This window comes from Scatophagus argus, chromosome 15, assembly GCF_020382885.2.
Source record: "Scatophagus argus isolate fScaArg1 chromosome 15, fScaArg1.pri, whole genome shotgun sequence".
In the NCBI taxonomy this organism is placed as follows: Eukaryota; Metazoa; Chordata; class Actinopteri; family Scatophagidae; genus Scatophagus; species Scatophagus argus.
In genome coordinates, this window is record NC_058507.1 from 4,083,949 (window position 1) to 4,108,233 (window position 24,285).

Here is a 24,285-nt window from a genome sequence, read left to right on the forward strand (position 1 = left end):
GGCAGCTTGGCTCTGTCCAAAGATAAAATGTAGCGGATTAACTGTGTCCCTGTTTCCCGTCTTAATGCTAAGTTAGCCAGCCGGTGGCTTTAGCTCAGAGTGGCATCAACTTTCTGATCTCAGTATAACTAAAGACGAAAAAATGTATTTGCCATAATGTCATTCTTTTCCTTTTATTTCAAGAAAGTAGGCAGCATTGAGCTCAGTATTCCACATTTTTGTATATTCACATTTTTTTTTTTATTATTTCATTTTATTTTACAGGGGATGGAGAAATGAATTACACTTCAAAATCATTATTCCCCGCGTCGTCAAAGCGGTCACTGAATTACATATATTACAATTTTTATCAAAAGAAATAAATTTTTTTAAAGTCACTAAGTGTAAAGTGCGGCAGTGATGAGACAACAGTCCAAGTTAAGGAGGATTAAGAGTGCAAGAATGTCGTGTGCCTGCATCTCTAAAGTTTTCTTTTCGCTTCTTGCCGATCAACGCTCTTTATCAGGTTCAGGTTTGTCAGTCTTCAGACTAGAGCAGCACGACAAAGGAAAAACACAGGATCTCCTCTAAATACAGACATACTTCTTGACCACTTAATCAGAGTTTCTCTGAAATACACATTCTCATATACTTGAAAAGGCAGCATCAGCAACACAAGCGATTGTCACGTCAGTGAACTAAAAACATGTTGTGTGACGACTACATTTGCACAGTTATTTTGTTTTGGCCAACGTGAAACAAAACAGGCAAAAACAAAAGGAAACAAACAGAGAACTATATGGCAACGTTTAAATCCCTTTTTAAAAGCACTACAAGACTGATGATCTGTGTGAGCTGATGGTTATGGATGTGCTCAGACATGACTTAAAAACAGTAACACTCTGGACTGTTACCAAAACACGAGACACAAGAACACACATTAAAAACTAGCGCCGCCTCCCCTCTCAGAGACAAAACTAATGACTTGAAAGTTGATTTTCTGGAAAATGAATATAACTTCATCTGTAACATGATCTGTACGTGAGTCCCTTTCTATATCCAACCTAAAACTTCCACATTTCTTGCAAATTTCTCAACATAATAAATGCCTTTAAATGCTTCAATTTCTGTTAGATATTATTTTCCCTTACCAAAAGGGAAAGCTGACCAAAAAAAAGTGTTACAATATCACGTAAAACAGGTGAACAGCTCCATCAGATGACAAAAATAAGATTGAGTTTCTTCAAGGACTGAACATGTGCCGTTCCTGGCGGAGGACACCTCATCACATTTACGTCTGAGTAAAAATCTTATTCAGACGCAAATACAGACGATAAGGACACTAAGACGAACAAAAAAGGCCTTCCAGTCAGTTCAAGACATTTTCCCTTTTGGCTGAGGTAGGAGATTAATCTTAGTCCAATGGTCAGCAACAGATTTTGTAAGAATGGCTGCATGTGATTACATCAGTGTTAGCATGTTTTATTATGTAGTAGTTCTCCCGCGGGTGACCTTGATGTCTCTCAGCTACTGCACAGATGAGAGCTAAATATTTCAGGAATGAAAATAAAGCACGGTGGTGATTCACTGGTTTAACGACATGAAGAGGAAGCGACCATCAGGGTTTCACGAAATAGAAATTTGAATTAAGTATCTTGAAATAATCTGCAGCTGAGAACCACAAAGCATGTAACACGTGGAACGACGGCTCAAGCTTACTAATCTTACTAATAATTCATCCGTCAACACATTTTGAAACCCTCGATCCTCTTATTTGCCCCTCATTCGCAGCTCATCTGTTTCCGAGCGCCGTTATGTGTAATCTCTTGTCATGCCGACTGAGCCTTTACCTGGCACTGGGTCGGCCCTGCCGCTGCTGAGATGACTTGTGATGCTCGGACAGCCACTGGCGGCAGATATTCTGCATCACTGAGTCCTGTGCTTCCTCAGCGGCCTGAAGGACGTCCTGGACCAACGGGCCGGCGCAACTCGGATCCAGCTTCACCGCCTGCAGGTAAGCTGGTCGTAGTTTACTGCACAGCAGGTAGGCCTTGATCTGCAAACACATGCAGACAGATATGATGAGCTTTCTTTTCTTTCTGAGGGTCTAAAAACATTGATTTTCAGAAGTAAAAAGGATAATTGTGCTTGGGCAGGTCATATCAGTGAGCTGATGGGAAGAACAAGTAGGGTGATAAAAAGGCAACTGTGATTTCTGTATTTATAAAAACCAGCCTCAGGCGAGAAGAGCATAGTGACAGGCAGGGAAGGATAAAACGCTAAGCTACCTTGCTTTCCGTGCTCTTGGTCTGCAGAATGAGACTTTCCAGCTCTTTGGTCTGAATCACATAAAAGGACAACAAAACACAGGGCCAAGTCACGGTCATGGGTTGTTAGCATTGTGCAGCGTCTTATGCTCGTCTACACTGTCTGTACGTCACTCACATCAGCAGGGCCCTTATCTGCAATGGAGAGATAGCTGAGGATGAGGGCGTCGCAGTCGTTTTTGGTGGCGGTGCCCGATTCACCGACACATTTGAGCAGCTGCCGTACGGCCCCGTACTGCCTCTGTCGGACAAGCCTTTGGCCCGCACGCACGTAGACCGCCTGGGCCTCCAGCTGGAAGTCCTGAGGCGGGAGGAAAGGGAGACGGACACTCGTAAATACAAAATCACTGTCCAGTAAACGTATGTTGTTTGTCCTTTCAGGAAAATTTATGTTATGGGAAAAAACAAATAAAATTCATTGATTTTACCTGTATTTTCAATATATCAGATTTCTGCTGTTGCTAAACTCTAAGTGGGTTAATCAGTTAATTATAGTTTACTCTTACTGACTTCAGTGACGAGTCGAGGTTATAAAATTCAACCAATGCAATTCCTTTTAGCAGGATATTTCCAAAAGTTCTGAGAGAATTTACACTACAAAATGTGAGAAAGTTTGTCACGGGAAAAGGAAGAACTGAACAGCTTTTGGTGGAAATCTGACATATAATGGACAGAAATATATAAGGGAAAACAGATCATCTCATATACAACATACCTGTATGACTCTGTATGCAATGCCAAAACCCTCCTCTATGTTTTTTCCTCCAAGCATCACCTGCAAAAAATACAAATGAAAGAAAATTTGTTAATTTATGATAATACATGAAACACAGAAAACAAACTGAACACCGTATATTAATTAGACAAACTAATCTGTAAACTACATGACACTCATGCGGTGGATGTATTTGTCATGAGGACCTCAAAATAAGTGCAATGTAACAATGTAGGAATAATAGTGAAAATTACAATAGCATAACTGCAAACTCACCCTGCAGGCAACCTCCACTTTCATGGAGCTTCCTCCAAACAGTGTCGGTGGTGAGTTGGATCCAGGGGACTTGGAGGAAGGTGCACTGGTCTGTGGAGCCTTGGAGGAGGCGGCGGCCTCACAGAGGTGGAGGAAACGGGTCACCTCAAGCTGAAGCTCAATTGTGTTCATGTGCCTAACAGAAATAAGACGGAAAAGATCCAAACATTTAAAAAAAACAAGACCAAAAAGTCTATTTGACAGGTAGAAAACACATTCTGATGAAGAGGTTAACTGAAATATGAATATACTGAAGAACCTGGACACATCACTGGACGACATCATCTTCCTGAGCGAGTTGACCTGAGACCTTCTCCTCCCACCACCTCGACCTTGTTGCTCCTGCAGGTACGTCCTCAGGTGCTCCTTGGCTCTGACCAGCCAGCGCTGCACAAAGTCAGTGAAAGGATCAACATTCGTACACGAACAGGGAAATTTTTTAGCTTTGCCAAATGCTGAACTGTGGAAAAAAATAGACATACCTGCTGTTCTCCCAGCTGCAGGTATGAACTGGCGCCATGTGAGAAGAATCGGATACAGGTCATGGCCGCACGCACGTGATCCTGTCCAGGTAAACACAATTTTACCTCTTTAGGTACCAGACATTGCTTTGCATTGAGGGTTCAGAAAAGAAAAGCTGGTCTTAACCCCTAAGCTAATACGATGCCCCACATTCACAAATCTGAAGGTTTGTCTGAATGGAAAAATAGAGGGGTTTTTTTTACGTGTGTTAATGGTCAGTTGACCACAGCACAGACAATATCTGGTACCTTTGATTTTCCATATTTCAACTGAGCAAGGAAACTCACCACTCTTTCTCTTTATTGTCAAACGATAATTAAAATCGAAGACTCTAACCATCATGAACTGCTGGAGCTGGTAGAGAGTGTAGAAGTAGCCCCGCCGCTGCAGGAACTGGCAGGCAGCGATGAGGTAGCGGCTGCACGACTCCAGGCCGGGATCGAGTTTTTCCAGTACGCCCTGCAGTGTTCCAAGATGCCCTCGCTCTAGACTGGGATGCAGCACACCCTCCAGAAACACCTCATCTGGGCAGTCCTGAGGCACGACGCATGGGAAACGTGTTAGTCAAGAGGTGCAATGGCAGGTGCAGCAGTTCAGTTTGTGATCAAATTCCCTCCAGACATGCATGAGATATCATGATCATGAGAACAGGACAGACGGACAACGTGAAAGCATAACACTTCTGGCGTGGAGGAATAATAACTAAGTTTTACCTTGTTGAGCAGGTATGTTAGAGCCTCTTTCACGCAGTCATGACGCATATAGAAGCTGATCAGAGCCATGTGAGTGCCATATGTGTTCAGGTAGTAGAGACACTCCTGGTGGAGGTTGCTGCGTGGAGTCTGACCCTCAGGTCGATCCACAGGACCAGCCTCACGCAGGGTGTCCTCCAGCTCCCGCAGGGACGCTAAGATGTCCTCACCATAAGACTGGCACAGACACAGGAAAACACAGGACAGCCCATTCAAAAAGTCAAATAGGTTATATATCCACATGATGTAACTGAATTTAGCATTTACAGCATAAATCCTGTTGCAGTGCTTCTTTTATTCAGATTACAGTATGATCAGGTTGTATTCACCAGAGGCCACTGCCCAACTGCCAGCAGTTCCTGAATAAGTTTCTGTGTAATTCTGCCTAAAAGAAACCACACGTGCTAGTGCGCATTCGTGTCAATGTAAAGAAGGCAGGACCCCCTGACATGAAACACTGCGGGGGAGATTCCTAAGGTGTCATGTATGAGAGCTGGGGGGGTGGGGAGGGAGCGCTGTGTACATTCTGTACCGTATGACTCAAGGGTATGCACACCTGACTTCTACAACTTATGCTGCAGTCACAAGTCCATTTCTGCACATATTTAGGTTATAGTTGTTTTCTTCTTCTTTTCAAGAAGGAAGCATTCGGCATGTTTCCACTGGCAAAGTCAGAACAGTTTAGTTGATAGCTGTGTGAAAGACCCTAAGCCCATGTTAAAATGTGAATTTGACCGGAGCAATGATGTTTCTTCCTACCGTTGCGCGAGCCGGCTGTACGCTGGTCTCCAAGTGCTGGACAATCTCCTGCAGCAGCGAAGGTCCCAGGTTGAGGTGGTTGCGGTCCACTGGAGCCTTCAGGCAGCGGGCAAACTTTTCCCTCGCTCCCGATAGGTTCCCCGCCATGAGAGACGCCATCCCCCATGCCTGCCACACCCCGCCAGGGTCCAGGCCACTCTTGGTGGACACCTAACATGGCAGCCAGACAACAGTTAGAACAGCCATGGAATTGTATTTTCCGGGAGTCTGGATTCATCTGATTTAATGGTTGGCGGCCTAACTGTTCCTGTGTTACAGGTAAGGGTTTTCAGGTGAGGCTCATTCACATTTCTGAACGCTTTTCTTATGGTCCTACACTAACCTACTTTGGTTTAAATAAAATGCACTTTGAATCTTCTGAACAGCAACATACATTATTTGCTATCAGCAATTTCTATACTAAGTTAAAGTTAAGCTAAGTTGTGTGTTGTTTTCAATTTACCCCAGGGATCAATAAAGTATTCTGATTCTGATTCAAAATAAACTCTGTACCAATCAGCCCTTAAAAACGCTGGCACCGCATTTTTGTCCTTCAGCAACATGCTATGATGAAACTACGAATTTATTATCTTTCTTATCTTCTTATCTTTCTCAAGTATTAGCCTCAAGCAGACTTGCTAATAAAATATGCCTGGAACAAAAAAACAAACAAAGCTGTTAACAACAAGGGCGTGTATAAAATATCTAACCCTAACCCTAACCACAGGATTGTACCAAACAAGCCAGTCAACTCTTCCCTTTGCATGAGATGAACGGTGTACGTTGCACACTTTGATGTGTAAAAGAACGCAAAAAACAAGAAATCCCCCAGCTGCCTCACCTCCACTGCTAGCTGGTAGTGCTCTGCTTCCAGCAGCTGGTTGCGGAGACGTGTGACAGCAGAAGTCTCCAGAATGTCGTCCAGAGAGGGAATGTATTTGTAATTGGCCGTCACCAGAATTTTAAGCACGTCTACTTTGCTGATGTAACTATGGAAACAAAGAATAAACAAAAGCAGAAACAACAGACTGAAACACCAGTGAATGCACAATTGTGCGAGACAGATACACAAAGGCCTGAAGGTAGACATAGAGAGTACATCGAGAAACAAGATTGTTGCTTTCCGGCTTCTTTCAGGTCACTGATCAACTTTTACAACCACAGGTTTTACATCAACTAAATGGTGAAGAAAGCTGAACATCTACCAGTCAGAGAGTCACATTTTGTTCTGAGCAGGTGGAGACCAAAGCAAAGCTAAGAGGCCAGTGAGTATCGGATTTACATTCATAAGGTCGTCAAAAACACAACTCCTTCATGATGATAATGCTGCTCTGTATGTACTGCATATGTAAGAACACAGTTATTTGTTAACATGTTAGCTGTAACAACTTTGTAAGGCATAAAATGTCCGTGCTAACAGAAAAGATTCTGGTGCGACAAAGATTAGCACTGGGTTTGTTCTGTTCTGGAGTTGTCAGACTTACCTGTCACATAAGGCGAGATCCTGGCTGCGGCCGACCTTAACAAACATCAGCTTAGCACTGAACAGCAGCTGCCGCATGATGTCGGTGAGGAGGCAGGCGTCCACCTCTGGGTTGGTCAGCTTACGAGACAGCGAGTGGCAGTGGCCAATGAGCTGATGACCACAGGCCGCCTGGTCACTGTGCAGAGACAAGATGGCCACGCAGAGGTACGCACTCGGAGCCTTGGGGGTTCGGTAAAAGATCTGATTAGCGCACTTATAGTATTCGCTGGGTTAAGTCTGCCACAAGACCACTGAATAACAGTGTAATGCTTTGTCAACTAACTCTGCTTCACTCATTCATGGATTCAATTTTCTGTCCAAAAAAGTAATTGGAATGTATTTACAGGGCATGGAGTGCATCTCACAATGTTTATAAAGGAGGAATTCAAGTGTTAACCACTAATGCAAGTCCTCTCACGACCTGAGAACCTGACTGACTGACGTGATTAGGGTGCAAATCCAGACCTGCTCATAGTAGAACTCGCTCCTCAACAGCTGGTTCTCTGCAGTGTTTGTGTTGAGTTGAACCTGTCGATGGACCACCTCAGGCAGATGCAGCATCCCATCAAGAACTTCCTCTGTGACCACAGGACTGCCAGCCACTGCACAAAGAAAGAGACTGTGTGAGAGCTCATCTTTGTAGCCTCTGCATGCATGCATGTCTCTCTGAGGAAACAGTTCACAAAAAACTGTTAAAAAGGTATTTAATTTACCTTCAGCTGGTTCCAGCTCGTCATCAGAACTGAACACGCAAAGAAAAGAAAACAGCATTAATCAATTTCAAAACACAGTGATGTGATTGATTTTACATTTCCCCATCCAACCTTGGCCTACTTGGAAAATTAACTTTATCACAACTTTCCACATTTTAAGACCAAGGATTTGCAAAACCCCAAATTTTATTAGGTTTATTCATATAATTAATAATGAAATTAGAATTAGAGACAATATTACAAAGCCAATTTGCTTTAATTGACTGGCAAAGCTCCTATGAATTAAGCACTCTGAATGCAGAAATCCTCCAATGTCTATCAAGAATGTTGCAAGTATGATAACTAGTTATCATACTTGCAACATTCTTCTTAAAGAAGATTTGAAAAGGATGTGAGGTTTGCTGCACTTAAATCCACAGGGTCTTACTCTGGGTGAAAGTAGGCGTAGCACTGATCACAGACTCTGACTTCCTCTCCTGGGCAGCCCTCTACAGGCATCTTATGCTCTGAACATGCGTGACAAACCAGGCGGCCACATCTCCGACAGTGATGCCGTCTGTTGAACTAAAAGCAGAGAGGACATTAAAAGACAAATGCTGACTAATTACTGAAAAAACACAAAGGAGTGAAGAGTGAGAGGAAGCTTTGTCAGGGTGGGAAAGCTGCACCTAAGGCAGTGAACTGATTTAATTCGACCAAACCGATGTGGTACTTTGCTGGCCACTCACCATGGTGAACCTCTCACGCCGGCAGACCATGCACACGTGTTGCTGGGTGTCAGGGACCCAGTCTTTGCGGGCTGGAGGTTGGTCTGGTGGCTGGAATTTGGGAGGCGACGGGCGTTTTCTCCCTGCAGAGTTTCGATCCCTCTCCCTGTCTGCGCTGTTAGTAGAGGGTGTGTGTGTAGGGGTGTTACCTGTAATTAGACACACCAGACGAAACAATTAAAGCAATGAGGAACAATTTTGAAACCTCAAAGTTCAGTCGGTAGTAGTACACCTGACGTGCTCACCTGTGGAGGGTGTTGAGGATTCGATTCGACTGGACGACAAGGAGCCGCTGTCTTGAGCAGGACACTGCATCAGCGTTTCCTGCAGGCTGATTATAGAGTCTGAAAAATAAGCAGTCACATATCTTACATACGGGACTGCAAGTTGCAATCTACGGTTGCTGGCTCTGCTAATATATGAGCTTGATTTTTTTAATATCACAGTATTTTTTAATCTTTAATTGCAAGACAAGAGCATTTTATTACAGACTTCTTCACTTACTTGGGGGCATCAAAGATCTTTCCAGTGTGCACTTGTATGAAAGTCTCAGTCATGTGTCAACACTGCATATGTTCCAGTTTAAGTGTTAGGATTTCAAAAACTTCGATGTGGTTACTGATACCAATACAATACTTTTTGATAGGTCTCGCTGAGTAATATTAATGTAAGTTTCTACAAAATCCTACAAAATAAACGAATCTTCTCAAATGCCTCAGTGCTTCTTAACACAATGCAGGTAGAGAAGTAAGAAGACAAGAATATGACCAACCAACTATGTAACACAAGATCTCAGTGTTTTTTCATAATCTGTGCCACACACACATTTCTGTCAGCCCTGCCAACTGTTTGCAAAAATCTGTGAACACATGTCAGTCACATCGTACAATGTGAAATGAGCACTGACCAGATCGAGACCTCTCTCTAGGGGCGCAGGAGAAGTCGAGGGCCTTGCAGCCGTAGTCTGCCAGAAGCTTGTCGATGTCTTCTGCACCAAAGCCAGCCTCTTGACCAACCAGGAGGCTCCGCAGGGTCCGCACAGCCATATCTGCCCAGTCCACCTTTAGGTTCATCAACAGCTGCTCGAGCATCAGCAGGGGCTCCGACAGCAAGGGGAAATAGTCCTGCCTGGCAGCCGGGGGCAAAGTCAGCAACACCTGGGGAGTAAAGTACACTGATGTTAACGCAAACTGGATATGGATAACTCGGCAACCTTTGGAGAATAATGTTTTAATGGTATAAAACCTACATGTTTGACTCGATCCACAGTTAACAATTTTTATATTCCTATATTACTATTCAACACACCACTGTGGTGTTTGAATACTGGAAAAATTTAGACTTTGAAGTACAGGACTTTAGCAGAAGATAATATTCTATAACACAACATTTCTAAGCATGGGTAATGGAAGAGCACATCATCTCCTGTACAATGATAAAATTAAAATAATTAAAATAAGAACTGAGAAGCTGAAAACATGTTTTCCACCAACCAAGGTTCATAGAAGTGAAGTCAGGACGTGTAACTGCTTTCTAAAAAAATTTTGAACTTAAACAAGTTCGCATCATGATGATTAAAACTATTATCTACTGTCTATAACTGCAAGGCAAATGTCTAAGTACAGCAGAGTATTTAATTCTGGAATGTGTAGTGCACCTGCACCAATGTGTATTACATCAACCAGTAAAGCCTGTGTTGTCAAAGCTGAAGATGGGAGTAGTCACTTAAACAGAACAGTCTACAGCAATCAGGAGCATGGCGAGCACATCAGCAGTGTTTGTGTGGCTCATTGCCAGAAGGAGAAGACAAAAATTCTGCACTGCAGGCTCAAGTGACCCCTGGAGTGAAGAAACACAAATCTGGGTACATCCCAAATTCTTTAAATTGCACCCAAGAAAATGAGGAAAGATATTTTTACATTTACGTAACATAAAATCCTGTTGAAAACAATGTCAGTGTGCCTCTTAAATCTTACACACCTTAGAGCCTAGATGCAGGGCGTGGATGTGTTGCCGACGCGCCGGGGACACCTGTCTCTGGAAATGCAGAGTGAGGTAATCAGCCAGGAAGTGACAGGCAGCCAAACCTGGGCGGTGGTCCAGAGCGCGCTCACAGACATCAAGGCCGACCACGAAGTCTGAGAGGCCCTCAAGTAACTAAAGAAATACAAGCAAATGACAAAGGAAATGAATAAGAATACAGAACAATCACAAAGCTCCTCCACACAGCAGTGCACTTTGCCAAGGATAATTTGTTTTTCGAGACAGCAACAGAGCATATTGTAAGTGTCTGCCAGCTATTTAGCAGTCAGCTAACAACTCTCATTTGACTTTTCTGGAGCACACACAAAAAGAAATTGGATACTTTGATCTTTGACAAAATTTCTGACCAACTTATCAATGACTTAATTAACATATTTCAGACATGAGTATAGAAGTTAACCAGAAGTTGAGTGGTCTGGACCTGGAAAGCCTCATCTGTCTGTCCCTTCTCCAGCAGATGAAGCAAATGCTCAGTCTGTAGCTGCAGTCTCAGCTGGTCAGACACAGGATACAGCTCCACCCACTGTGCACAAAGAGCAAACTCCTGCAAAACAAACGAAGGAAAGAAATAATCTTAGTGTATGATATAAATAAATGAGTATTCAGAGTTTGAGATTCATGTCAAGCTATGAAAATATTTCCTTTTGTATTTGACACTGTATTTACAATCTCTGACAGCTGCAGGTGTGTTGTACCTACTTTGGCTTCGAGCATCATAGATAACATGGACTCAGAGTTTGTCTTAGACTCAGTCCTCAGCTCCTGCCAAGTAGCCCAGGGCAAGGGCGGATGTAAATTTAACATCTGTAAGAGAAGAAAAAAACACAAGAAATCACTTGGCTCACAATGTAAAGTCAACAGACATGACTGAAGGATGTACAGTCGTATATGATAATTGTATGGTATGAGAAATATGTAGTTCACAAAAGGTTCATGAAAGGTTCACAAAACAAGAAGGTGCAAGACAAGGATGAACGTCAATACTGGATGACTGACTTCCAAAGTTACACAACTTACTGAAAGTCTGATTACAACAACAGGTATATTCAGTACATTGCTCAACTACTTTGCAGTAATATGTACATTTCTCTTGAGATAAAAAGAAACTCTAAGAATTACACAGTGATAGATGTCCAGTTCTTTCTTCTTGAGCTCCAAGTCTGTTCTCAGTGACGTCTCTGTGCTCGGGTCGTTGAGGCAGAACTCGAGCAGCTCCAGGCAGGCTGACAGAGGCCAGCGCTCCAGAGCCTGGAGGGCAACGCGGGCTCGCAGGTTGGCGTCCTGTATGCGGAACAGCTGACCGATACCTTCACCTGCATCTGGAAACCAGACGAACAGCAGACATTTTAGTTTCAAGTAACTGTGCTGCATACAACACACATATACAGTCGATTCAAGAATACACAAAAAAGTTGAGAAAACAGTTTTCCTAAGCATGATCAGTAATAACAAAATGGGAAAAAGGAGAGAAGCTGTATAATAAAAAAAACAAAAAAAAACAAATGCACAAACCAATCAATCTGATTAACTCCCTTCTCTTTATTTGTGTTAAAATATGTTAAAATATTCTATTTTATAATGTAATTCGTTATTTTCGAGGTTCATAATTGTGTCTTTCTGCCCAGGATTCAATCATGAAAATGACATTTAGATCTCAGAAGACGAGCCTGGCTGAGAAAACAACAACAACAGCATCAACATGTCATTTTCCAGTTGGCTTGTTTTGTCCAAAACTCAAAATCAGTTTACTGTACATACTAACTGACAATAAATTAAAACCCAGAAAAGAAGTAAATATTCACATTTGAAGAGCCAGAATGTGAATGTCCTTATTTGAGAATTTCCCCAGTGTGGGACTAATAGTGATGTTAACTAATGATTAATTGATTATAAAAACAGTTTCTATTAGTTTACTGATGATCAACATGAAACAGCTACATGTATCTGTTGTTAGCTGAGGAACAGTTTAAAAAGCGTCAACGCCTAACACCACCTCAGTATTTACCAGTTGAAATGCATTTACCTTCTAAGGCAGCACAGGCCAGCAGACGGTCTCTTAGCGCCCCCTCCTGGCTACAGCCTTGTCCATACAGCTCCAGCAGACGGAGGGCTTTGCCCATGTTTCTTGAAGACAAAGCCTTCTGGAAGGCCTCAGCAGCCACAGCCTGGGCAACTTCCTCTTGAGGCCCGGACAGCAGAAGGCTGACAACAGGTTTCCCACAAACAACCGCCCCTAGTCCAGCAGAACCTTCCTCACCCTCACTTAACAGGGTATCCAGTACTGGTTCAGCCATGGTGTGCAGGTAAGAGCGGAGAATAGGGAATTCCTTCAGGAGGATATCTGCTTCATGAGAAATCTGCTCTCCATCCAGTACAACCTCTTTGCGGCCGCTACGGAAATAACCAGACCATCCGGAGGACTGGGTCCGAGCAGTTTCTCCTTTGCAGGCGCTCAGACATGCCAGCGTGGCCAATAAAGGGGAACGAGACTTAAGGAAAGACAGGGCTGATGGCGTGAGGAGAAAAGAGCTTAAGGAGGAGGATGAATGAGACGGAGACAAGGCGGGTGACGTGGAGAGGCTAGCGGGCGTGGCAGAGTGCTCTTCCACTGAAGCCCCGGACTCGGAGCTCGCGTCAGACTGAGGCTCTGCGATACCTAGAGTTGACATGTGCTCCTGAGCATGCTGTTGAAGCAGGACAGACAAGCTGGGAATACTGAATACTCCATTGTCTTTATTGGCCTGGCCGGAGTCTCTTTTATTGCCTGGACAGGACATCCAAACAGGCAGAGCCTCACAGCATCGCTGGACAATCACCTGCTGGACGCTCAGTCGCAGACCTTCCTGCTGCAGCAGGGACAGCACTCTGGAGACAAAATAAAAGATGGAATAGTTACCGTAAGCCACTGCCTTCACACCACTCAAAAAATGTTTTACCAACCCAGTCCAATCTGCTCATTTTCCACCATAGAAAAATGGATCGTTGGAGTTTATTAAGCTATAAGCTGTAACTTTTGTGTGACCCTCAGTCATTCATATAAACTATGATCCGTGTTGTGATGCACACAGCTGCAAGTCAGCTTATCGTAGTCTAACTCTGTAAGAAATGACAAAGCATGCAAACTACAGGCTTAACGTGTACTTGTTCATGTTGATGGGTGTGATTAGGAACAAAAGTGCATACCTGTCAGGGGACACCTGCCTGTCAAACAGCAGGTGAGAGAGAAGCTGAAAAGGTGCTTGAAGCAACACCAGCAGAGGATTCCCTAGCTTCACTTCACTGCTCTGGTCTGAGAGAAACAGCAAGAGAGGCAAACCAGAACAAAAGCAGGCGTAAGACGAAGAGGAGTCACTGATGGTCCTGTGTATAATCATGATTTAAGTAGCATGGTTGTCTTTTGGTATAAAAGTGAGCTTATGACCAAGTGCCTGCAGATATGATTCACAAAACCACCTGAGATAATGTAGACAGGGGGAGTCAGCATAAACAAGTTATGAGGGAGATGATGAGGTCTAAAAGCTGCATGAATTTTTATTAAAACAGCACAAATAAGCCTATTAACTACTCGAACTTTTAAAGAGAAGTTGCTTGTGACAAATGTATTAGGCAGAATAATCTAATCAATGATATTTCTGTTTAAAGATCAGCAACATTTCTCCAAAGGAAGACAAAAAGCACATCATCTCTCCTGAGTGACAAAACATCTTACCTTCTGAACCAAGGCTGCGCACTAACACAGATGCCAGTGTGTTGACGTAGTCGAGGAAACTGCGCACATAATCTGGTCTGGCAAGATCTCTGTCTGGCTCAAAGGGGCAAAGCTCGTCCAGAGAACGAAGCAGCTGCTTCATGCTGTAACGCACAGGGTGAGCGTCCAGCTCCGACTGTTTCAGACTGGCCTGTTCAACCAACAGAGCCAGCAGAGCACTGCCAGCACTGCCCTCTGTTCAGCAAGAGGTGACACAAAACTTAAAACACACAATATTCAGACCTTCATATAAAACGCTAAAAACATTAGAACAACAAATCTACTGTTATTTGAAGTTATCACAAGACAATTCTAACCAATTCCAAAAACTCACAATAAACTCAGACATGCAAGTGTTTAAAAATACAACAGATATACAAAAGTACTGGGACAGTGTTGGGATTATTTTTGAATTCACTTGTGGTATGGGGCTGTTTCACAGGGTTTGGGCTCGGCCCCTGACTTCCAGTGAAGGGAAATCTTAATGCTTCAGCATACCAAGACATTTTGGACAATGCTATGCTTCCAACTTTGTGGCAACAGTTTGTTGAAGGCCCTTTTCTATTCCAGCATGACTGTGCCCCAGTGCACAAAGCAAAGCTCCATAAAGACATGGTTGGATGAGTTTGGTGTGGAAGAACTTGACTGGCCCACACAGAGCCCTGACCTCAACCCCATCCAACACCTTACGGAAAGCCTTCACAAAAGAGTGGAAGCTGTTACAGCTGCAAAGCTGTCCGTGTATTTAGAATGAGATGTCATTAAAGTCCTTGTTGGTGTAATGGTCAGGTGTCCCAGTACTTTCGCCCATACAGTGTACTTTGTTTAATGGGACATACAACATGTTAGAAATCTGCCAACAAAAACAAAGTCAGTGTTACTTAATTGCATCTGAAAAGCTAGTTACCGTGCCGACCTGTGCCATCTGCAGCGGTGCTCAGGATGTGCAGGGTGGTCTCCAAATGCTGAGCTCGACTGAGGCGAGCGGCAATGAGCTCTTCACTCAGTGATGAGTGACAGCACAAGAGCACTTCCTGGATGCAGCAACCAAATGGGCTGGCAAACACTTGTTCTTCCCCAACAGCTTCTGTGAACGAGAGTGGATCAGGAACAGCAAAACTAGACCGTATGTTCAGTTCATTTCTTTTATAAAACCAGACATGAGTATAGAAAAATCTTTTGGGGTGTTGGCATCTATATGATTACACATGCAACGAAAATGTTTATGTTTATTTTTATTTACCTGTTTTTACAGAGCCCTTGTTAGTGGCAAAATGATTCAGGATTTTGTTGAGCTGTTGTAATACCATGGGAAATCCACATATCCCATCTGAATGGGGAACCTTAGGGTCAACTCTTACTCCTGGGGAAGCAGACAGAGATTAAGACCAAAATTATTAGCTGAGCACAGATACTAATAAACACATCAAGTTCTATTTTGTCTGGTTCCAATCTCTACGTTAGACCAACTCTGCTCCATAACTTGCACCATGTAAAAAACAAGAAAGACACGCGAGACACAAATTTCTCCAAAAAGACCCTTAAATCCAGGCTGCAGACCTCGAGCCTCCAGGCTGCTGCTGAGCCTGCGCTCCGCTGTGTCCAGCAGCTGTCGGGACGTCTTCCAGAGCTGACAGTGGCAGCAGGCCAGGTCAAAGGCAGCCATGGCCGCCGGGCTGAGCTCTTCCAACAGTGTGTAAAGGAGGCCAGAGGGGTCTGAAGTGCAATGACTCAGCCAGTAGCCTTCCTCCAGTGAGGGCATTGGGTGAGCGGGGGTGCTGAGGAGACGGTCTGCTATGTCTGAGATGGAGTAGAAAGCCACACCTGCAGGGAATCACACGCAGAAGTCAGATCCAAGTAAAACACATGATGGGTATGAATATAAGTACATCTCTGCTATTGAAAAACATTTTAACATTTTAAAATAACAATACATTGCCTTTACATGTTTATTCTGAAGATTTGTGGTATATAAATGTGTCCGGAAATGATATTTGGAGAACAGCCACACTAAAATTTGGGGCCGACTTCACAACCTGACTGCAGAAGAAGAAGCAAAGATATATTTTTCTCCACCGTGCAATACCATGAGAAATAAATTCTCATAAAGCATAAATAAATTCTCAAAGCTCAGTTAGTTCTTTCCGCTTGCCATCCCCATCTACATGCATACAACAGCGTTACATTTATTTTGTTGACATTGTTCAAAGAGGGTATATCAGGGTGTACTGACTCGGTGCAACAAGGAGAAGGAGGCCATCTTGAATAGGGCTTCAATAGATGATTTAATATGCATTTTTATTTATCAAATAAAGAGTAACACAAAATCCCCAGCAGTAAAAAAGATGTCAAACCTGCAGCGGCAGCACTTCCGATGGCCTGCAGGGTCGATCGCCCACTGCTGCCCAGCCGACTCCTGCCTGCGACCGACACAACTGCTGTCCCCAAACCCTCTGAGGAGGACGAGGATGAAGACATAGACTGGCTCTCCATCTTCTGTTCCACCCGTCCTAACTCCACCAGGACTTCTTTGTAGCACTCCATGAACGCCAGCTCACCACAACAGGCAGACGCCTCCAGGTCAAACATCAGACACACCTGCAGAGGAGCCCAGAAACACACAGGACTGAACTGCTGATGTACACATAGATGTTGACAAAAACTTAACATGTCAATCAATAATTTCACTTCATGTAAAACTAAACAATATGATTTATGACTAGACTCACCTGAACTTAAATGACGGTTAATTTTCCACATTTCTCTGTGATAACTTTGCCTCCTAATTTTATACAAATCTATTAATTACAAGTCAATAACACGAAAATCCCTTTGAATGATGTCTGACCTCACGTTATTGAAGCAAAACATTTTAATGATTGTACGTCTTGTCAATTTACCACATTAAAAAAAAATTACATTAATATCTATCACAATCAAAATTAATGATACAGGTCACAGCAATAAGAACTGTGGTATTAATGGTAGTAAAACCATACTGGTATTTACAAAGATAGTAGCTGCACCACAACAACATCAATATTAAGTTTAAACGGGTTAAAAAAAAGTGCAGATTGCCACACGGACCTGACGCGCCTCCATGAAGTTCCCTCGGCGGATGCAGGACATGAGCAGAGACTCAGGAGAGGACAACATGACGGGGACCAGCCAGCTGTGGGGACCTCCACATGGACAAACCTCCCGTTCCACACAGCCTGTCCCTCCTCCGCCATCTGACAAAAGACAAACAAAACACATGAATTCGCAAAGATAATTTAAGTCTTCAATTCATTGCCCCTGAGAACACAAATCATTTACACAAATCTTAATCTCATCTCAAGGAAGACGAAAGCAAAGACAAACATGCGGAAACGTATTTCTCACAAAGTTTGTAATTTCTGGATTCTAGAAGAATTAACTCTTGGAAAACAAAAAAGCAGATTGGATTCAGTGTGTTCTGAACAGACCAAATCAGCATGTGTGAACATGTGAAGGACAGGCTGCTGTTTGTGTCCAACCTGATGCACTCGTGCTAACTTCTCCATTGTGTTTCTCCACGGAGGTTTGTCTCTCTGTGGCATGTCTCCCGTGTCTCTTCCTTCGTCTCAGACTCGAGCTCTTGCTGCGCCCCAGAGAAGTGATGGGACAGCTGACTGCGGACATCTGGATTGGACTTTCTGAACCTGCAAGAGATGAATCTTAGAATGAAGGCCAAATTTCAATTTGAACTCCATCTGCCCCTGATGCTAACATAAGCATGTGCACTCTTTATTGCATCTAGGAAGCAGAACAGGTAAATCAAAGGACAAGTGAAAGAACACGTCTTAGCTTGTCCATCTCACCGCTTCCACTGCCCTGATTGCTGGTGATGATCTGCAGCCTCCACTGAGCCTCTGCAGTGCGAGCAGACAACCTCTGCAGACGAGCTCCAAATGTCTCAGCCGTGACCGAGCAGCCGAGACTTTCCGCCGCCGCGGCCTCTCGAGGCAACGCTCTTCCCGCCTCCTGTCCACCCTGCTGGCCCACCACGCACATGCCCTCCAACCCTTCTTTGAGCAGTTTCAGAAAACCCTCCATGGCCACCACATCAACCAGAAACCCCCTGCAGCCCTGGGTTAAGTGCCCCAGGTCCAGGTCCAGGTGACTACGATGGGCTGAATACTGCTTCTGATTCTCTTTCGTGCTGTACTCAGTCTCGCCTGATTTTGCTGTTGTTAACAATTTTACATTTGTGTTTTTTGTATCTGATAAACACTGAGTGGCATTGCCCAAGCTCGAGTTTGTGTCTTTTTGGACCTGCTGGGCAAAGTCAGCAGTGGACAGAAAGAGAAGGGAGAAGATGTTCTCCAGAAGCTCCAGACGGAACATGGCAGGCACAGCCTCCAGATAGAGCTGGCACTCTGACAGGTAGTGCTGGAAGAGCAAGCGGCAACCTGGAAAACACAACAAACACAGAAGAACAAGGTGAGGATATCAGTCGCACCGTGTACGAAAATGTTAACAAATATTTTTATCTTACCTATGCATAATTCTTTGTTTTTTAAGGCACCATTCAAGTGTGATTGAACACCTATGACATTAATGTAATGTCACTGTCATCAGACAGCTAAAATTAGCAGAAATTAAACTTTCCTGTAATCTGTCATCAAAATAAAGCTTCTCTGCAGAAAAGAAAGACAGACGTTATACCTTCTGAGGAAGCTGAGGTTTGGTTGTGGTCAATTTCTGCTTCGGTTGGTTGGTGAAGCTGCTGATCCTGCTGCTGCATGAACTCACACTCGGTGCAATTTGAGTATTTATGGGCATTTACACAGAGAGCATAGATGGCATACTTCATGGCACAGAAACCCTGGAATAAAATGACGTTCCTCTGCACACCAGGACTGACAGTACCGACGGCCTCAGTGTGCTCTGTAGGAAAAAATGTATTTAAGTCTTTTGGTAATCGACCCCAAAATTCATTTCAGACTTGGACAGACAAAAGACAAGGGAGACGATGATACCACTGACCTGTCCCTGGTGAATTTGGCAGTTGCTGCAGCAGATCCAATATCTTGCGCTCTTCAAACTGAGCCAGAGGAGTCAGGGAATGCAGAATGTAGAGAGCAGAGTGGTTGTCCAGGGTGTGAAGCTGTGCCAGCAATGCTTCCATGGAGAGACTTCTGAAGAAACCAAATACAAAAGAAAGAAACCATAAAAAAATTAAGAATGATTCAGATGGTCAGCAATGCCAGTGAAACTTCAAAAAAAGAAAAAAAATGCTTACGGATTGTTGTTTTTACACCATTCAAGTATTACAAGCTGAGAGGACAGCAGACTGGCAAACTCCTGCAGGACAGAGTCATTGGCTGGTGCCTAAAAACAAGGTAAATGTTAGTGATTTGTATCAGCAAAACACTAAAGTTACACTATTTGTGGAGGTGCTTATAGACATCAGGACAGCTGACCGGCTTCAGTTCTGACCTGCTCGCGGTGAAGGATGCTGAGCAGCGTTTGAGCCGAGCTCAGGCTGCGACATTGAGTCCATCCCAGCAGCAACAGCAAACGAGACAAAGGCTGGAACTCCAACTTCAGCAAGTCTCTCAGCTGAGAAAACTCCTCGTGTTTAATGAGGTCGAGTGCGGTAACCTACAGGAAGGAATTCATCTTATTACATTATTTAATTTCCTCACGTGATTGCAAAACCAGCTTTCCATGGACATCAGTACAAATCCATCCAGTACACGTTACAAAAAATGTGGCATTACCAAGCTACTACACACATAACTTCTGTCACAAATTTAAAATCTGGCTGAAAAACAGCTACTCTTGACACACCTGACCCGTACATTTAAGTCAGTGTTAACATCTTTCCACTGGTGTTGCTACACTTACCAAGACCTGCTCCAGGAAGTGCTTTCCACTACTAAGACATTCAAAATAAATGGTCTTCCAAATGGATGAACGATCCTTGTGGCAACATAAACTGAGAGTCAGTTTCTCTGATTCAGGAAGGTCCACTAGGAGAAAACAGTGAAAACAAGCTGATAAAACAGGCAATATTATTATTTAAAAGATTTTTTAAAAAACTCTGTTAGTACTGCAACTCAATACAAAAGGTGTGGTAACTAAGGTAAATGTCATATAATTATTTGAGTGAATTCATGAAGTATTACAAAGGTATGCCAAAGCATTTCAGCAAAAAAAAAAACAAAAAAAAACACTCATTGTTGGGTTACTTTGGTTTAAACCACCCATCAGTCACCACTGTAGTAACAATGCCAAGTTCATTCAGAAACTGTCAGTAGTTTATTTAGAGTTTCTTCAGAAACTCCTAAGAAAATGAAAGCAAAACCAAGCAGACACAAACAAAACTGCTGAAGACAAATACAGTCACGTGTGACATTTAAGCAGCCACAGAAGCAGAAGTGTGAATGAAAAAGGAAAACTGGTTCTGCAAACGACTGGTTCTGCAAACGCAAAGAAGTCACAATCTCAGGCTGTAAACATGGTAACAATATCAATATCACAAAAAAAGACAAACTGACTACTAAAACAGGAACTAATTTATAGGAACACACAGCTGTTGTTTATAAAGCAGCTTGGTCATATTAATCACCATAAAGAATATTTAAAGGACCACATCACAGACTGAAATCTCACGCTTTATGTTTAGTACTTGTTAATAACATCACATAATGCTCAACCTTAGTGAATTCAAGAGTCAATTGAGAAAGACGTTCTTAAATGGGCTTCTCGTCATCTGAGCTGCACACACTCTGACTACCTTTTGTGTCGGGCGCGTTCCTCAGCAGGTGATCTCTCTGAAGTCTCAAAGCGGTGGAACAGTAAGCAGAGACGAGAGCATCACACCGAGGGCGAAGCAGCGAGCTCAGGATCCTCTCCTCTTTCAGGGGCCCGTCTCTGGCCGCCCAGAGCGCCTCGCACAGCGCATCCAGCTGCCCGCCGCTTCGACGAGAGCCCCACGGCATCACAGACAACACGGCGTATATCTCCTCCACCCACTCCTCCACCTTTTCCGGCCTCCTCTCCGGCTTTCCCAGTTTCTTCATCAGGTGCTGGATGAACGTGTGCTGCAGAGTCTGGTCTTCTGTGCATGACTGGTCCTGTAGGAGACGGCAAAAATAAGGAACCTTTAGCAGCTGTAGATATGATGTCAAAAATCATTTTAATTAACTAAGAAATTTTCAAAAAGAAAAATTTTCAGATAATAATTTTGTATTCAAAAGACACATATATTTCTTTAAATGGTACTGATTTCCATAGTCATCAGTTTTATAATTATGTGAACATAATAACACATACAGATCAAAGAGAAACATTTTCAAAAGTCTATTTTTATATTTATGTATATTAATATGTTTGACTCTACCTGTAAAAAATGTGCTAAAGACTGAGCGAGTCTGGGCTTCTTTTTTTCCAATAAAGTTTGCAGGCAAGCCTCAACAGCAGCATCTGTTTTCCTTGAGCCCTCCGGGGCCTTTTGATCAGACTGCTGGTTCAAGAAGGCCTGATGCAACTCCTGCTGGAACATAATATATCTCAGACCTAAATTCTGTCTCAAAGCACAACATGTAAAACAGCAGAACAATCCGCCTCAATCAAAGTAAAGGTAAAATGATTTTTACTTTGTTTACTGACATAACAAACATAAACAGAACAATAACCTTGACAGCAGTCTCTGGTATGCCCTCTGACCCCACTTCCTCCAGGAGCAGCAGGAACTCCAGCTCTCTCCTGATGTGGGGAGAAACCTGAGGTGGAGAGTAAACAAGAACTGAGTTATCGCATGACACTATTGTTGGACTTTCAGATGCCTTTCAACCCATTTCACAACACAAGACTGTCTGACTGTCTGAGATTTGTGAGACAATATTTCTGGTTTCAACAAAGATTTATGTTTTGTATGTTAATGCAAACATGCCGATTCAGAGTTAGTTAAGCAATTACAACAGAGACAGCTGCAATACTTCATTCTAGATAGGGCTACCTGGTCTTCTGTCCATTTTTCCAAAACCTGAAGCCAAAACCAAGCCAGCTTGTGTGGACTGCCCACAGACTCCCATCTACAAAGTAATCACAGAGTCACTACACTGAAAATATAAATGACACAAATATCAGAGTCAGGGTTTGAATTGAAAACTTCTGCAGACCTAATAACAACACTTTATCACATTCTCTAACAACGCGCATTTTTGTACACAAGGAAAAATTTTAAGATAAGATGAAGGTAAGATGAACTTTATTGATCCCGCAGTGGGGAAAATGAACATGCAGCTGTGTGACTCACTTTAACTTGTAAGGATGGCAGACAACAGCTTTGATTATGTCACAAAGGTTTTCTGAGAGTCCTCCCGTTGAGTTAACCAGCTGTGGCACACAGGCAATGGCCAGCTCCCACTCTCCATGCTGCAGACACCTTTTGAAGTACTCAAACAGGTCCTTAAGGGAGGTCTCGGACTCAGAGCCGAACGGATGCATGTCCACTTTCACCGTGACTCTTCTCTGCTCAGTGGTCACAGCTGAAGAGGCACTTTTCCATATGGCCAACGATGCTCGAGCTTTCCTCACCTGCCTTAGAAAGGGAAATAGCTTCACAAAAGAAAGAAAGACATATAAACTTAAAAAGGTATAAACATAAATTGACCTCTTCACTGGTTGTACAGTACTTTTTCCCCATCAGGCCTCATCACTTGTTCCTTAAATATGCATACAGCCTTATCACACTATCTCTCATGATAATTTGGACACTTTCTGGTCATAATTTGATGTTTACCTTGTTCATGATTAATGCCACTTTAAAATCTACATTTGAATTATAAAACCTTTAATCTAACAGTTGGTTAGTTGGTTCTTGACAAGAAGCTTTGAATCAGAATCAGAATCAGAATTCCTTTATTAATCCCTGGAGGGAAATTCTTGTAAGATGAAAGTGACATATTTCGTCACTGGAGGGAACTCACTCCAATGAAATTTGTTCTCTGCATTTAACCCACCCAAGTGACGTGCACACACACAGCAAACCCGGGGCAGTGGGCGACCGCGTGCAGCGCCCGGGGAGCAGTGGGGGTTAGGTACCTTGCTCAAGGGTACCTCAGCCATGGACACCGGGACGGGGATTCGAACCAGCGATCCACCGGTTACGGGTCCGACACCCTAACCGCTGATCCACGACTTACTTTGTTTACAAATCTTGTAACTCTTGTAACAGTGCGTCATGTTTGGCAGTTTAACTGAACAACAACAAGTTTTAATGTTTAATGGCCACACGTTTTTGTGGATTACGGCATAATTTATTATCTTTATTCATACCCAAATAATGATTTTTAGTTACTCTATCAATTTTATTATCACTTATCATAAGTTTGCTTTGTAAATTTGTTACATGTTAACCAAAAATGATGAATATAGCAGAGTTGACTTGTTAACTACCGGTTTATTCATGCATATTGTCATGTCATTCAGAGGCAACAAATGTGCTAAACATCTGAAATGTTAAACATAATTTAATGCAATTTAAATCTGTGCAAACAAACCACGCCGGTTGAAAAGGATCAGCTCCTGCCCTGTTCACTCCGCAAAACTAAATATGCATTTAAATATTCTTTTAAAATGTAAATGTTTGCGTCCTCTCAGATTTGACAGCTACGCTTATGTTATCATTAGCGTTAGCTTTAGCTAAATATCGCTGACTTTCTCTAGAAGAAACATTAAGTTAGCTAACTCCTGTAACAGCTAAAAGACGCTATTCTTAAGCGTTTAAAATTTACAGACTATTCAGTAAAGTTACTTACTCATTTCTCTGTGTTGTTTCCTTCCGGAACTAATGATTTTATACACTTCCAAATACTGCTCACTTCGCCTGTTATGCTAGGAGGATAGTTGCATGTTAATAAAGTCATGTGACAAAGTCAGCTGATTCTCCAGCTCTGGTTGGTCAAAGACTGGCACGAGCTGGGCGTACCAGGAAAACGAGCAGTGCTGCCTTCACTGTTATCGGAAATACAACACGAGGACGCATTATGAACAGCTGAGCAAACTACAATGAAACATCTGGGTATTGCTCAACTGATTATTCAAC

At 43.0% G+C, this 24,285-nt stretch overlaps 1 protein-coding gene across 4 annotated transcripts; it reads right to left on the reverse strand.

The window, feature by feature from the left end:
- Positions 1–157: 157 nt before the first annotated feature.
- Positions 158–24,129, reverse strand: zfyve26 (zinc finger, FYVE domain containing 26). Of its 4 annotated transcripts, none has more exons than XM_046413405.1 (44): positions 23,999–24,129; positions 22,495–22,796; positions 22,195–22,270; positions 21,872–21,958; positions 21,577–21,726; positions 20,971–21,310; positions 20,079–20,203; positions 19,668–19,832; positions 19,471–19,559; positions 19,215–19,366; positions 18,894–19,115; positions 18,047–18,637; positions 17,723–17,887; positions 17,292–17,437; positions 16,559–16,802; positions 15,765–16,028; positions 15,448–15,567; positions 15,121–15,291; positions 14,166–14,399; positions 13,640–13,745; positions 12,480–13,321; positions 11,576–11,775; positions 11,156–11,260; positions 10,878–11,000; positions 10,394–10,570; positions 9,321–9,570; positions 8,659–8,757; positions 8,375–8,562; positions 8,074–8,210; positions 7,647–7,675; positions 7,399–7,535; positions 6,893–7,113; positions 6,250–6,397; positions 5,370–5,579; positions 4,572–4,787; positions 4,195–4,392; positions 3,819–3,899; positions 3,596–3,723; positions 3,298–3,472; positions 3,022–3,081; positions 2,425–2,607; positions 2,268–2,318; positions 1,830–2,035; positions 158–528 (listed from the first exon to the last, which is right to left on the reverse strand). In XM_046413405.1, the coding sequence occupies exons 2-44, from the start codon at positions 22,683–22,685 to the stop codon at positions 489–491; spliced, it is 7,842 nt and encodes a 2,613-aa protein (XP_046269361.1). In that variant the 5' UTR covers positions 22,686–22,796; positions 23,999–24,129; the 3' UTR covers positions 158–488. The 4 variants fall into 4 exon arrangements, with proteins under 4 accessions (XP_046269361.1, XP_046269359.1, XP_046269362.1 ...); XM_046413403.1 differs by having other exon boundaries at positions 15,112–15,291; XM_046413406.1 differs by having other exon boundaries at positions 158–1,509; positions 15,112–15,291.
- Positions 24,130–24,285: the final 156 nt, after the last annotated feature.